Genomic DNA, 15287 nt, shown 5'->3' with positions numbered 1-15287 from the left:
AAGAGAGACAGAGTGAAAAAGATACAGAGAGAGAGAGAGAGAGAGAGAGAGAAGGGATTAGATGGCACAGCTGTAGGGTAAGAATAGCAGAGACTCTTCTTGTGAAAGAATCATACCTCCACACACCAGGAGAGGGCACCGTCCGCACTAACCACAGACTGTGTCTGAGTTGCTTCCCTCTATAGGAACAGTAACAGTTACACTACAGTATCAGAACCACAATTCTCCACCTGCGATACAAAGTACCTGCAGTGACTCACAGCGATACACCAAAGTGGAACACAACTAGGGCAGGTTGTAGAACGAGATCGGGTGTGAGGAAGGAGGGAGATATGAAATACAGCCAACAACAATGTGCATTCATGTAGCGCCTTTACGTGACATACCATCCTCCTGGCAGTATAACCCAGCACGTTATTAGGGGTAGAATTGTTCAAAGAATTTGGTTTAATGAGGGTCTTGGAGGAGCGAAAGGGAGAGAGAGAGAGAGAGAGAGAGAGAGAGGCAGCAAGGTTTAGGGAAGGGAAATCCAGAGCTTAGAGTCCCAGGAAGCTGAAGGAATGGTCACTAATGCTGAATGGTGGGAATTGGGGGATGCTCAAGGGGCCCGGAATCGGAGCACAGAGATCTCGGAGGGTTGTAAGGGCTGATGGAGATTACAGAGATAGGAAGGGGGTGGAGGGGCTGGAGGGAGTTACAGAGATAGGGAGGGGGTGGAGGGGCTGGAGGGATTTACAGAGATAGGGAGAGGGTGTAGGAGCTGGAGGAGATTACAGAGATAGGGAGGGGGTGTAGGGGCTGGAAGAGGTTACAGAGATAGGGAGGGGGTGTAGGGGCTGGAAGAGGTTACAGAGATAGGGAGGGGGTGTAGAGCTAGAGGTGTGACAGAGATAGGGAGGGGTGTAAGGGCTGGAAGAGGTTACAGAGATAGGGAGGGGGGTGTAGGGCTAGAGGTATGACAGAGATAGGGAGGGGTGTAGGGGCTGGAGGGGGTTACAGAGATAGGGAGGGGGTGTAGGGGCTGGAAGAGGTTACAGAGATAGGGAGGGGGTGTAGGGGCCGGAGGAAATGACTGAGCTAGGAAGGGGATCTTGGGGGCGTCTGAGTTGTATGTCCCAGTATAACACACCAACTGCAGCGCAATACATCAGGCAGACAGCTCCCCTCTCCAACCTGCCCAAAGGATTTATCCAAATCCTCTACCCCAACCCTTAAAAGCTTGTCGTCCCACTGTCCCTCTGACTGGAGACTGAGATACCATCTGGATGACAGGACCTGTTAACATCTCCCTCTCTATGTAAAAACAATGCAAGTGCATTTGCATAGCACCTATCACAACCTCAGGATGTCCCAATGCCTGTTCACAACTAAATGTCAGCAATGCAGGAAATGCATTGGCCATGCACAGAGGATCCCACATACAGCGATTAACCAGCAAATCATCTGCCTTTGGGAAGTTAGTCGGAATTTAAGAGGTTTCGTAATTTATTTACAAAACTGAAAACCCCTGGGGGAGACGCTGGAGGTCAGAAAAAACGAAACAGGCTGGAAACACTGAGGGACAGGGAGAGGGGGTCTGCCAGTCTGTGTGGGGGACACTGAAACAGTTAGCAATCCACTCCTAGGACCCTTCACCAGAACTGGGAAGGAGAGTGAGATATGAATTGGGGGTGTTAGTGCCAAGCAGAACGAGATGGCAAAGGGATGGAAGACAAGTCTAGAGGAGGTGTGAACGGTAGCAGAAGGCAGAGGGATAATGGTCATCTCACTGGACCAGTGGTTGGGGGGGGGGGTCATTTGAGTATAAGACCAAAAGACATAGGAGTGGAAGTAAGGCTATTCGGCCCATCGGGTCCACTCCACCATGGCTGATGGGCATTTCAACTCCACTTACCCACCCTCTCCCCCGTATCCCTTAATTGCTTGCATGATTAAGAATCTATCAATCCCTGCCTTGAAGACATGTAACATCCCAGCCTCCACTGCACTCCGCGGCAATGAATTCCACAGGCCCACCACTCTCTGGCTGAAGGAATGTCTCCTCATTTCCTTTCGAAAATGACCCCCTCCAATTCCAAGGCTGTGCCCACGGGTCCCAGTCTTCCCGCCTGACGGAAACACATTCCCAGCGTCCACTCTTTCTAAGCCATGCATTATTTTGTAGGTTTCTATTAGATCTCTCCTCAATGTTCTAAACTCTCATGAATGCCATCCCAGGATCTTCAGCCATTCATTGTAGGTTAGGCCTAGCGTTGGTGAGACTTAAATCCCACCCCTAAAACCTTCGCTTATATTCAATTTTAAATCTGCGATTGGAAGCTAGTCTTGGTGACACTGTCTGTGATGACTATTGGCTCACAGCACCAGGATTCGATTCCAGCCTTGGGTGACTGTCTGTGTGGAGTTTGCACATTCTCGCAGTGTCCTCCAGGTGCTCCGGTTTCCTCCCGCAGTCCGAAGATGTGCAGGTTAGGGTGGATTGGCCATGCTAAATTGCCCCATAGTATCCAGGGATGTGCAGGTTAGGGTGGGTTGGCCGTGCTAAATTGTCCCATAGTGCCCAGGGATGTGCAGGTTAGGGTGGATTGGCCATGCTAAATTGTCCCATAGTGCCCAGGGATGTGCAGGTTAGTGTGGATTGGCCGTGCTAAATTGTTCCATAGTGCCCAGGGATGTGCAGGTTAGGGTGGGTTGGCCGTGCTAAATTGTCCCATAGTGCCCAGGGATGTGCAGGTTAGGGTGGGTTGGCCGTGCTAAATTGTCCCATAGTGCCCAGGGATGTGCAGGTTAGGGTGGATTGGCCGTGGGAAATTGTCCCATATGCCCAGGGACGTGCAGGCGAGGTGGGTTTGGCCGTGGGAAATGCAGGGTTACTGGATTGGGTGTGATGCTCTTCAGTGGGTTGGCATGGATTCTATGGGCCGAATGGCTTGCTTCCACATTGTAGGGATTCTATTCCATCAAAAAGTCCATCTGGGTTGGGGGGGGTGGGGTCACTAGTATCCCTTTGGGGAGGGATATCAGCCATTCTTTTCCCAGTCTGGATCTAACATGTGATTCCAAACCCACAGCAACATGGTTGACTCGTAACCGCCCCTTTGAACTGGCCCAAGCCAGACACTCTGTTCAAAGGGCGATTAGGAATGAACGATAAACACCCATATATCGCTAAGGACTAACCAAAAAGGCAGAACTGAGGACTGCAGATGCTGGAAACCAGAGTTTAGATCAGAGTGGTGCTGGAAAAGCACAGCAGGTCAGGCAGCATCCGAGGAACAGGAGAATCGACGTTGCGGACAAAATCCCTTCATCAGGAATAGAGGCAGGGTGGAGAGATAAATGAGAGGCGGGGTGGGGCTGGGGAGAAGGTAGTAAAGAGAACAATGGGTGAATGGGGGAGGTGATCCAAGGAGCAGGAAAATCAAAAAGCCCTCTTGCTGATTTCTCAATCCCCCGCTGAATTCCCTGTGTCCTTTTCTCAGTCCAACCCATCGATTTGATTGAAATACACTCCCGATGTTAACATTGCCCCCCCACCTCCCCCACCCCACCCATACTCACCGGCTCAGCCTCCTCCTCTATCCTTGCTGTCGCACCGCTCCTCAGAGTTCTGGAGCTCCCTCGGATAGGATTCCTGGGCGTCAGGACCAACATTTCGCTGGACTGGGAATCTGCTTGCTCCTGGCTCTCGGTTTCCATCTCTCCCTCTTCTTGAACCTGCTCCCAGAACAGGAAACACAGCACATCGCTGACTCTACCTGGGTAAAACGATTCCCCAGCTCCAGGCTTCCCAGTGCAACGTTCTCCCAGAATGTAGGCATGGCACAGTGGCTTAGTGGTTAGCGCTTCTGCCTCACAGCTCCAGGCACCTGGGTTCGATTCCACCCTCGGGTTTGTACATTCTCCCCCACCCATGTCGGTGTGGATTTCCTCCAGGTGCGCTGGTTTCCTCCCACAGTCCAAAAACGTGCAGGTTAGGGTGGATTGGCCGTGCTAAATTGTCCCATAGTGCCCAGGGATGTGCAGGTTAGGGTGGATTGGCCGTGCTAAATTGTCCCATAGTGCCCAGGGATGTACAAGTTAGGGTGGATTGGCCATGCTAAATTGTCCCATAGTGTTCAGGGATGTGCAGGTTAGGGTGGATTGGCCGTGCTAAATTGTCCCATAGTGTCAAGGAATGTGCAGGTTAGGGTGGATTGGCTGTGGGAAATTGTCCCATAGTGCCCAGGGATGTACAGGTTAGGGTGGATTGGCCGTGCTAAATTGTCCCATAGTGTCAAGGAATGTGCAGGTTAGGGTGGATTGGCTGTGGGAAATTGTCCCATAGTGCCCAGGGATGTGCAGGTTAGGGTGGATTGGCTGTGGGAAATTGTCCCATAGTGCCCAGGGATGTGCAGGTTAGGGTGTATTGGCCGTGGGAAATTGTCCCACAGTGCCCAGGGATGTGCAGGTTAGGGTGTATTGGCCGTGGGAAATTGTCCCACAGTGCCCAGGGATGTGCAGGTTAGGGTGGATTGGCCATGGGAAATTGTCCCATAGTGTCAAGGAATGTGCAGGTTAGGGTGGATTGGCTGTGGGAAATTGTCCCATAGTGCCCAGGGATGTGCAGGTTAGGGTGGATTGGCCGTGCTAAATTGTCCCATAGTGTCAAGGAATGTGCAGGTTAGGGTGGATTGGCCATGGGAAATTGTCCCATAGTGCCCAGGGATGTGCAGGTTAGGGTGGATTGGCTTGGGAAATTGTCCCATAGTGCCCAGGGATGTGTAGGTTAGGGTGTATTGGCCGTGGGAAATTGTCCCACAGTGCCCAGGGATGTGCAGGTTAGAGTGGATTGGCCATGGGAAATTGTCCCATACAGTCCAGGGATGTGCAGGTTAGGGTGGATTGGCCGTGGGAAATTGTCCCATAGTGTCCAGGGATGTGTAGGTTAGAGTGGATCGGCTGTGTTAAATTGCCCCATAGTGTCCAGGGATGTGCAGGTTAGGGTGGATTGGCCGTGCTAAATTGTCCCATAGTGTCCAGGGATGTGCAGGTTAGGGTGGATTGGCCACGCTAAATTATCCCATAGTGTCCAGGGATGTGCAGGTTAGGGTGGATTAGCTGTGCTAAATTGTCCCATAGTGTCCAGGGATGTGCAGGTTAGGGTGGATTGGCTGTGCTAAATTGTCCCATCGTACCCAGTGATGTGCAGGTTAGGGTGGATTGGCTGTGCTAAATTGTCCCATCGTACCCAGTGATGTGCAGGTTAGGGTGGATTAGCCATGGTAAATGTAAGGTTTTGGGGAAAGATTGGGGTGCTCTTCAGAGGGTCAGTGTAGACTTTTAGATTAGATTACAGCGTGGAAACAGGCCCTTCGGCCCAACAAGTCCACACCGACCCTCCGAAGCGCAACCCACCCATACCCCTACATTTACCCCTTACCTAACACTACGGGCAATTTAGCATGGCCAATTCACCCTGACTTGATGGTACCCTTTCTGCACAGAATCCCCCCACACTGTGGGAAGATGCCATTTCAGCCCATCGTGTCCTGGACTAGCTCTTCTCTCTCACCACCCCTTAAATATCCAAATGATCATGCAATGCTCAACTGAACCTACCCCTACCACATTTCCAGGCGATACCTTTCAGACTGTAACCTCTCCCTGGGGTGGGGGGTGTGGGGGGGAAGAAAAATGAAATTCCTGCTCACAGCGTCTTTGTTTCGTTGCCAACACAATTTAAAACGTGTGATCTCTGATTCTGAATCCTTTTCACGCATCTTTGCCCAGGCCCACTCACTTCACCTCGCAGACCCGGTCATGTCTGCTGACAATTTCAGAACTGCTTTTCGAGTTGCTCTTTGAGATTGAGAATGGGGGGCAATTAGTTTTTCATTCACGTCTCTCTAGGGGGGGGGGGTTGGGTTGTTTTTTTGTTTGGCGCCAAAAGTGATCAGAAACTGAACAGCGAAAGAAATTGCTGCGTCCACTTCCGGGAATGGTTCAGAAAAATAAGTTTTGAAAATGCAACACTTTGTTTGAGCTCAATGCGGCGCACGGGGGTGGAGGCGAATCCCCCAACTCCCTCTGCCCCTGTCACTTTTGACTATCAATGCTTTTGGGGAATTTGTCAGCTTTGGAAATTGATACAGTTAAAATGTTGCAATAAGGCATTGATATCGACAAAATAAAACACAGGACGCACATTAACTATTGTTACCATCCCAGGTCAGCACACACACAGACAGACAACATTGTAGGAGGTACTAGTCAAGGGGATGCAATGACATTAAATTTCACTGGCTAATTTCACGAATGCTGAAGATTTCAGGGAGGACTACAAATTTGGTGACGGTTTTTAAAGCGTGCAGTCGAATCGGTCCCCAGTAGTATTTGTTTTTGTTTTACAAAATGGTATCACTTTTGTTCTTTCTGCTCAAGTTATCTTTATTTTTTACGTTGCACAAACCTGCTCTTTCAGTCGCTTCGACCTCCTCCGTTGAACCTCGACCCTTCTTGGCATTGCAAAAGGGAGATTAAACCTTTGCCCCGCTCTCCACTCAAACAAAACTTTGTTTTAAAAAGACTTCTTCAAAGTCACTGCTGGGCAGTTGCTTTGTGCTTTTGCTTTCGTTTGCAGTCACGTCTTTAGGAAACGGGCGATAACCACCTTTAAGAAGAAAGCTTTCTGACTAGCAAAGTAACAGCCAGCTCCCCGCAACAGAGACTTTCAAATTTAAACCGGTTTGTCAGTTAGAGCGGGGATTTTTTTTTAAAAATACATCTTTCCTGTTCTGTCCCTCAGGCAGCAATAAGGCTGCCCTCCAGTGGTCCCACAGACAACTTTCATGTCACTAAAGTTGTCACTAAAGTTGTCTATCACCTCCCCTGGGACTCTGTATCTCAGCATCCAACGAGCAGCGAAATCGACGTTTCGGGCAAAAGCCCTTCATCAGGAATAAAGCTTTATGCATCCTTGGATGCTGCCTGCACTGCTGTGCTCTTCCAGCACCACTAATCCAGTATTTGGTTTCCAGCATCTGCAGTTATTGTTTTTACCTACTCTGTATCTCGGGCAATCTCGACCCTCCTGCTCCTCGGATGCTGCCTGACCTGCTGTGCTTTTTCCAGTTCCACACTCTCCACTCTGATCTCCAGCATCCACAGTCCTCACTTTCTCCTCTATTTAACCCCGTGCTGTCCCTGTCCTGGGGAGTGTTTGATGGGGTGACAGTGTAGAGGGAGCTTTACTCTGTATCTAACCCCGTGCTGTCCCTGTCCCTGTCCTGGGGAGTGTTTGGGGAACAGTACTCTGTATCTAACCCCGTGCTGTAGCTGTCTGTAAATGTTCCTTCCCCCTGTTGTGTTCTTCAACAGATTAGATTCCCTACAGTGTGGGAACAGGCCCTTCGGCCCAACAAGTCCACACCGACCCTCAGAAGAGGGACCATCCCAGAACAGTTCCCCTACATTTACCCCAGCACCTAACACTACAGGCAATTTAGCATGGTCAATTCACTTAACCTGCACATCTTTGTGACTATGGGAGGAAACCCCATAACAGACACAGGGAGAATGTGCAAACTCCACACAGACAGTTGCCTGAGGTGGGAATTGAACCCAGGTCTCTGGCAGCAGTGCTAACCACTATGCCAGCATGCCACCCTTATCAGCCACAATTGTTTCCTTGCAATATTCCCATCCTCTGCTTAATTCGGAGCTGAAGGTGAGTTGGATATTGGCAATGCACCAGCCTCAGGCACACTCCAGTTACAACTAATCAGTGCCCGAGGGTGGTATTGTGCAGGCTGTCACCTAGTGGCCACCACAGGAATAGCGGCTGGCCATTCAGCCCCTCAAACCTGTTCCTCCATGCAGCAAGATCCGCCCTGCCCCCATATCCCTGAAGTAATTTGATTAACAAAAATCGATCCACCTCATATTTAAATTGCCGAACTGATCGAATATCAATTTCAGTTTGTGGATGAATATTCCAAACGTTTTCCATCCTTGGTGTGGAGAAACTAATTTCACTCCTGAAAGATCTTGGCTCTCCTTTTTAAATTCTGCTCCCTCCTGAACCAGAGGAGACAATTATACCTTGGAGTCCAGGCCATGTCCCGATGGATCTGGAATTCCTGTGCCAAGAACACAGTATTATCACAAGATGGAGCTCTCTTTGAACACCAGTAGACGGCTGACACTGACAGTGATACTCTGGTCTGGTTCACACTTTGATTGCTAGCCCATGGTGGGTGTCTGAGCATTGTGAGTACTACTCTATCAAGCATATGGACCAGAGCAGACCCCCTCAAAATATACTAAGAAGGTAACCTAGACTCCAACTTGTTCTCATTTAAAAGGTCACTGTGTTTCAGATGTGATGCGACTACTAGACGTGAAGCAAAACGCAATTTATTTAAACTCTGTAGTTAAAATACAAACAAAAAAAAAGAGGAATTTAGAATAACTTAACTATTAGAAAACTTAACTGAATAATAGGTACGGTACCTATTACTAATTTGCTGTTCCAATATTGTAATATCACATAAACACACCCCTTGGCACAAAGGCAACTTCAGTCACAGATTCTGACATGCAGTTTTCCAGTACAGGAGGGAAAAGCAAAACATCAAGAGGGATTTCGGAGAAAGTTGCAGCTAGGAATCATTCACTGAAGCTCCCAGCTCTTCTGAGATCCCCCAACAGTTTCTGACTGCTCCAGCTGACAAAACACTCAACAGCCTGGTCTGTGAGAGTTGGCCACACCCATTCAGCTGCTTTCCAACTTTATTAAACAAAACCTCAAAGCCTCGCACATTGTTCCTCAGTAGCCAGTTCGGGACCTCTGCCTTTACAACCTCTTTTCACAAGAAGAAACCTGCGACAAAATAACCCTTTAAAGTGACATTATCGTCACAAGTCCAGCACGGGTCTGTCCTGAGTTCCCAGCTTTCTCATATTTACATCAATGGCTGATATTCGCAGCAGAGAGCGGCGGGAGCTGGGCGGAAGTTCAGACGGAGCGCAAAGCTGGTCGGGTAGGTAAGTGATTGTTATTAGAGTGGGTGTGTTCTAAACCCCAGATCCTACAAAGTAGGGTCTCCCTCCCTCCCTCCCTCCTCCTCTAACCTTAATTAAGAGTCCACAGAGTTGCCATAGGAAGACGGTCTAAGGAAGTTTAGATCGAAGAGTGAGGCTTCAGCTCAGGAATCTTGATAAAGAGGTTGAGTAAAGAGATTACGCCACAGTTGAAGAGGGTGAAGACATGACTGCTCAGCTGGTTCAGTGCGCTACGTGTTTGATGTGGCAAGTCAACGACTCTGGTGTGTCTGGCTCGTATATGTGTGGAAAGTGTGCGCACATTCAGCAATTGACCGAGCATATTGCAGCACTGACGAAAGAACTCGAAGACCTTAGGCTCATCCGAGAGAACGAGATCTTTCTGGACAAGACCTTCAGTGATGTTATTACACCAATCATGCCAGAAGAGAGCAGAAGAGTGCAGACGATGAGGAAGGCAGAGAGGAGACAGGTGCAAGAGACGCCGGGAGAAGTACCTGTCAGGAACAAGTTGAAGCTTTTAGAAACAGTAGAGTCTGATGACACTACCAGATCGCAAGGCGGCCATGTTTGTCAATCAAAAGTTGCCGCAGAAGCAGAGCGGAAGAGTCGGACATCACATAGAGCCGTGGTAATAGGGGACTCCATCGTGAGAGGAACTGACCGGGGTTTTTGTGGCAGCAGACGGGATTTAAGGATGGTGTGTTGCTTTCCTGGTGCTAGAGTGAAAGACATCGCGGACAGAGTGCAGGACATCCTCAAGGACGAGGGTGAAGAGCCCGAGGTGGTGGTACACGTCGGCACAAATGATGTCGGGAAGAAGAGGAGGAACATACTACAGCGAGACTTCGCAGAACTAGGAAGAAGGATAAAAAGCAGGACGTCCAAGGTGGTTATCTCCAGTTTGCTTCCAGTTCCTCGGGCTAGTGTGGCCAGAAACCGGGAGATAATGGACTTGAACGTGTGGTTGGGGAACTGGTGCAGGAAGCAAGGTTTCAAGTTCTTGGATCACTGGGGTATATTTTATGGTAACCATAAATTCTACAAGAGAGACGGCTTGCACCTTAATAGAACAGGGATCGGCATTCTGGCAGGCAGGTTTTCTGCTGCAACACCGCTACATTTAAACTAAGTAGCGGGGGGGAGGGGACAAGCTGGATGTTTAAAAAGGAAATTGAAGGGGTAGTTAGAACAAGAGAAGTCAAGAAAGACAACTGTATCAAGGAGGCAGAAAACTGGAAAAGGCATCATGCTGTAAAGTTGAGTGAAATAAGGGTTGAGGGGAAGGGAGCAGTAACAAATTAAAAATTCTATATATGAATGCACGAAGCATTAGACACAAGGTGGATGAGCTTGAGGCTCTTTTGGAAATTGGCAGATACGATATTGTGGGGATAACTGAGACGTGGCTTCATGGGGACAGGGCCTGGGAAATGAATATTCAAGGCTACATGTGTTATCGTAAGGATAGACTGACGGGCAGAGGGGGTGGGGTGGCCTTGTTGGTAAGGGAGGATATTCAGTCTCTTGCGCGGGCGGACCTAGAGTCAGGGGATGTAGAGTCAGTGTGGATAGAGCTTCGAAACACTAAGGGTAAAAAGACCCTCATGGGAGTCATCTACAGGCCCCCAAACAGTAGTCTGGATGTTGGAGGTAAGTTGAATCAGGAGCTGAAATTGGCTTGTCGCAAAGATGTTACTACAGTTGTTATGGGGGATTTTAACATGCAGGTAGACTGGGAGAATCAGGATGGTATCGGGCCTCAAGAAAGAGACTTTGTGGAGTGCCTCAGAGATGGATTTTTAGAGCAGCTGGTGCTGGAGCCGACCAGGGATAAGGCGATTCTGGATCTGGTATTGTGTAATGAACCAGAATTGGTCAGTGACCTCGAAGTGAAGGAGCCATTGGGAAGTAGTGACCATAATACAATAAGCTTCAATCTGCAATTTGAGAGGGAGTGGGTACAATCTGAAGTGACAATATTTCAGTTGAATAAAGGGAAATATGGAGCTATGAGGGAGCAACTGGCCAAAGTTCAATGGTTTAATACCTTAACAGGGAAGACCGTGGAGGAACAATGGCAGATATTTCTGTGTATAATGCAGAAGATGCAGGATCAGTTCATTCCTAAAAGGAAGAAAGATCCCAGGAGGAGACATGGGCGGCCGTGGCTGACAAGGGAAGTAAAGAAACATATAAGGTTAAAAGAGAAAAAGTATAACTTAGCGAAGATAAGCGGGAAAACGGAGGACTGGGAAGCTTTTAAAGAACAACAGAGGATTAGTAAGAAGGAAATACGCAGAGAAAAAATGAGGTACGAAGGTAAACTGGCCAAGAATATAAAGGAGGATAGTAAAAGCTTTTTTAGGTATGTCCAAGGCAAAAAAATGGTTAGGACAAAAATAGGGCCCTTGAAGACAGAAGCAGGGGAATATATTACTGGGAACGAAGAAATGGCAGAGGAATTAAATGGGTACTTCAGATCTGTGTTCACTGGGGAAGACACAAGCAATCTCCCTGAGGTAACAGTGGCTGAAGGACCTGAACTTAAGGGAATTTCTATTTGCCAGGATTTGGTGTTGGAGAGACTGTTAGGTCTGAAGGTTGATAAGTCTCCGGGACCTGATGGCCTGCATCCCAGGGTACTGAAGGAGGTGGCTCGGGAAATCGTGGATGCGCTGGTGATTATTTTCCAGAGTTCAATAGGATCGGGGTCGGTTCCTGAGGATTGGAGGGCGGCTAATGTTGTGCCACTTTTTAAGAAGGGTGGGCGGGAGAAAGCAGGAAATTATAGACCAGTTAGTCTGACCTCAGTGGTGGGAAAGATGCTGGAGTCTATTATAAAGGATGAAATTACGGCACATCTGGATAATAGTAACAGGATAGGACAGAGTCAGCATGGATTTATGAAGGGGAAATCATGCTTGACTAATCTTCTTGAATTTTTTGAGGATGTAACTCGGAAGATGGACGAGGGAGATCCAGTGGATGTACTGTACCTGGACTTTCAGAAAGCTTTTGATAAAGTCCCACACAAGAGGTTAGTGAGTAAAATTAGGGCGCACGGGATTGGGGGCAAAGTACTAGATTGGATAGAGAATTGGTTGGCTAATAGGAAACAAAGGGTAGTGATTAACGGCTCCATTTCGAAATGGCAGGCAGTGACCAGTGGGGTACCGCAGGGATCCGTGCTGGGACCGCAGCTTTTTACAATATATGTAAATGATATAGAAGATGGTATCAGCAATAACATTAGCAAATTTGCTGATGACACAAAGCTAGGTGGTAGGGTGAAATGTGATGAGGATGTTAGGGGATTACAGGGTGACCTGGACAAGTTAGGTGAGTGGGCAGATGCATGGCAGATGCAGTTTAATGTGGATAAATGTCTGGTTATCCACTTTGGTGGCAAGAACAGGAAGGCAGATTACTACCTCAATGGTATCAAATTAGGTAAAGGGGCTGTTCAGAGAGATCTGGGTGTTCTTGTCCACCAGTCAATGAAGGCAAGCATGCAGGTACAGCAGGTCGTGAAGAAGGCTAATAGCATGCTGGCCTTCATAACAAGAGGGATTGAGTATAGAAGCAAAGAGGTGCTTCTGCAGCTGTACAGGGCCCTGGTGAGACCACACCTGGAGTACTGTGTGCAGTTCTGGTCTCCAAATTTGAGGAAAGACATTCTGGCTATTGAGGGAGTGCAGCGTAGGTTCACGAGGTCAATTCCTGGAATGGCAGGATTGCCTTACACGGAAAGACTGAAGCGATTGGGCTTGTATACCCTTGAGTTTAGAAGACTGAGAGGGGATCTGATTGAAACGTATAGGCTTATGAAAGGACTGGACACTCTGGCAGGAGGGAACATATTTCCGTTGATGGGGGAGTGCCGAACCAGAGGACACAACTTAAAAATACAGGGTAGACCATTTAGGACAGAGATGAGGAGAAACTACTTCACCCAGAGAGTGGTGGCTGTGTGGAATGCTCTGCCCCAGAGGGCAGTGGAGGCCCAGTCTCTGGATTCTTTTAAGAAAGAATTGGATAGAGCTCTTAAAGATAGTGGAGTCAAGGGGTATGGAGATAAGGCTGGAACAGGATACTAATTAGGAATGATCAGCCATGATCATATTGAATGGCGGTGCAGGCTCGAAGGGCAGAATGGCCTACTCCTGCATCTATTGTCTATTGTCTATTGTCTATTGAAGGAATGGGAGCGAAATTTGCGGATGATCCAAAAATAGGCCGGAATGTATGTTATAACAGGGGTTTAAAATCACAGGGCTTCACCTGACGAAGGAACAGCGCTCTGAGAGCTTGTGATTTCCTATGGACCTGTTGGTCTACCACCTGGTTGTCCTGTGCCTTCTGCCCTTGTCCATCCCAGTCCAACACCAGCACCCCCACATCATGGCTATCTGCAAAGCTGTGGATGTTGGCCTTTGTTGGTCGGCATGTGGTACCCCACAATGGTCAAATAGTCTATGGACAACATAACTGTATCTCGGTATCATCGTCTTTGGCTACGTAGGTCAGAAAACTGGGAATCCTTGACATGCCTAAATTGATTGGAAGGAGCAGAGTAGGAAATTGCCTTTGCTGTGATTAATTTGGGAAGAATTGTGTCTACTTTGGCCAAACCAGTTTAATGATTGCTGTCTGAATCCCTGGATGAGATTTTTAATGTAACAACTTGTACATGTTCCTGTGATGTTTGGATTGTAGATATTTCCATTGCGAGGCCTGTTGGTCATTGATGTCTCTTTTTATTACTTTTCTGCTTGTTTATTATGGGTGCTGCGTTTCGCTGGTCCCTCATGACACTCTCCTCATTACATTAAAGAGGAATTCGGTCTGCATAGGATTTCCACACTCTCTACATTATAATCATAATGGGGTGGGGGGTTGGGGCGGCACGGTGGCTCAGTGGTTAGCACTGCTGCCTCACGGTGCCAGGGACCCAGGTTCGGTTCCACCCTCGGGCCTCTGTCCGTGTGGAGTTTGCACATTCTCCCTGTGTCTGTGTGGCTTTCCTCCCACAGTCCAAAGATGTGCAGGTCAGGATGAATTGACCACGCTGAATTGCCCCATAGTGTTAGGTGCATTAGTCAGAGGGAAATGGGTCTGGGTGGGTTACCCTTCAGAGGGTCGGTGTGGACTGGTTGGGCTGAAGGGCCTGTTTCCACACTGTAGGGAATCTAAACTGACCAAAGAAGTACAAAAATACAGTGGCTTAGAGAGTTGAATTATGAGGAAATGTTGCATAAACTTGGGTTGTCTTACCTGAGTTTAAAGGATTAAAGAGCGATCAGATCAAGAAGCATTAAGTGTCAGATAGGTACAGAGACATGACTTTCTCTAGTGTACAACAAGAATATGTAGACTCCCTTCTCAGGAGCTCGGCCAACCAAAACATTTATCAAACAATATTTGCAGCTTTTGAGGTTGAGATTGATGGGCCTTTGTTAAGTTCACCTACCCTAGGATAGGTTACCTCGCAAATATGGCTAAGTGGAATTCAGGTCCAGATCACGGAGGATCTAACTGACTGACGAAGCAGGCATCAGGGTGAAATGGCTGACTCCTGCTCCTAATACTCCTGCATAATACATCCACTCCTCCGCAATAAAACTAACATTGATTAGTCCCTGATTGCAAACTACAGACTATCCCAGCTGTAACCTTTTCTAACCTTGTAGTTGGAAGTTCCCGTTTAAGGCAGCTGTGATAGTTTTTAAAAACAATGTATATATTTAATCATCCTCAACACTGGATAAGAATATTCTGCTTGTTTGAAGTTGAAAATCGCACAACACCAGGTTATAGTCCAACAGGTTTAATTGGAAGCACACTAGCTTTCGGAGCGACGCTCCTTCATCAGATGGTAGTCGCTCCGAAAGCTAGTGTGCTTCCAATTAAACCTGTTGGACTATAACCTGGTGTTGTACGATTTTTAACTTTGTACACCCCAGTCCAACACCGGCATCTCCAAATCATGCCTGCTTGTTTAAGTCCATGTCATTTATTCCATATACTGTAAATTCCTGGCCTTGCTCCTTCTGTATCTGTGATGAACCTGGATGCTCTAAGATAAAGACTCAGCAGGTTTTGACTTTATAGAGGTTTGTAAGATCATAGGGTGAATAGGCTAGGTCTTTTCCTTGGGTTTGTGGAGTCTGGAACTCGAGGGCATAGGTTTAGGATGAGAGGGGTAAGATTTAAAAGGGACTGAAGGGGCAACTTTGTCA

General features: G+C 48.0%; 1 protein-coding gene across 3 annotated transcripts in view; it reads right to left on the bottom strand.

Annotated features, from left to right (window-relative positions):
• Nucleotides 1-6779, bottom strand: part of LOC140457102 (5'-3' exonuclease PLD3-like) — a 35175-nt gene extending 28396 nt beyond the window's left edge. For 2 of the 3 annotated variants that reach the window (XM_072551099.1, XM_072551101.1), the window contains exons 1-2: nt 5694-5858; nt 3562-3717 (exon numbers count right to left, since the gene is read on the bottom strand). In XM_072551099.1, the coding sequence (XP_072407200.1) occupies nt 3562-3717; nt 5694-5762 (225 nt within the window). In that variant the 5' untranslated portion in view covers nt 5763-5858. Of the gene's footprint in view, nt 1-3561; nt 3718-5693; nt 5859-6451 lie in introns of those variants that run through there. The other variant, XM_072551100.1, reaches the window with a different exon arrangement.
• Nucleotides 6780-15287: the final 8508 nt, after the last annotated feature.

This window comes from Chiloscyllium punctatum, chromosome 31 (genome assembly GCF_047496795.1).
Source record: "Chiloscyllium punctatum isolate Juve2018m chromosome 31, sChiPun1.3, whole genome shotgun sequence".
NCBI classification, from domain to species: Eukaryota; Metazoa; Chordata; class Chondrichthyes; order Orectolobiformes; family Hemiscylliidae; genus Chiloscyllium; species Chiloscyllium punctatum.
Note: the sequence above shows the minus strand (reverse complement) of the source record. Positions and strands in the feature narration are given on the sequence as shown.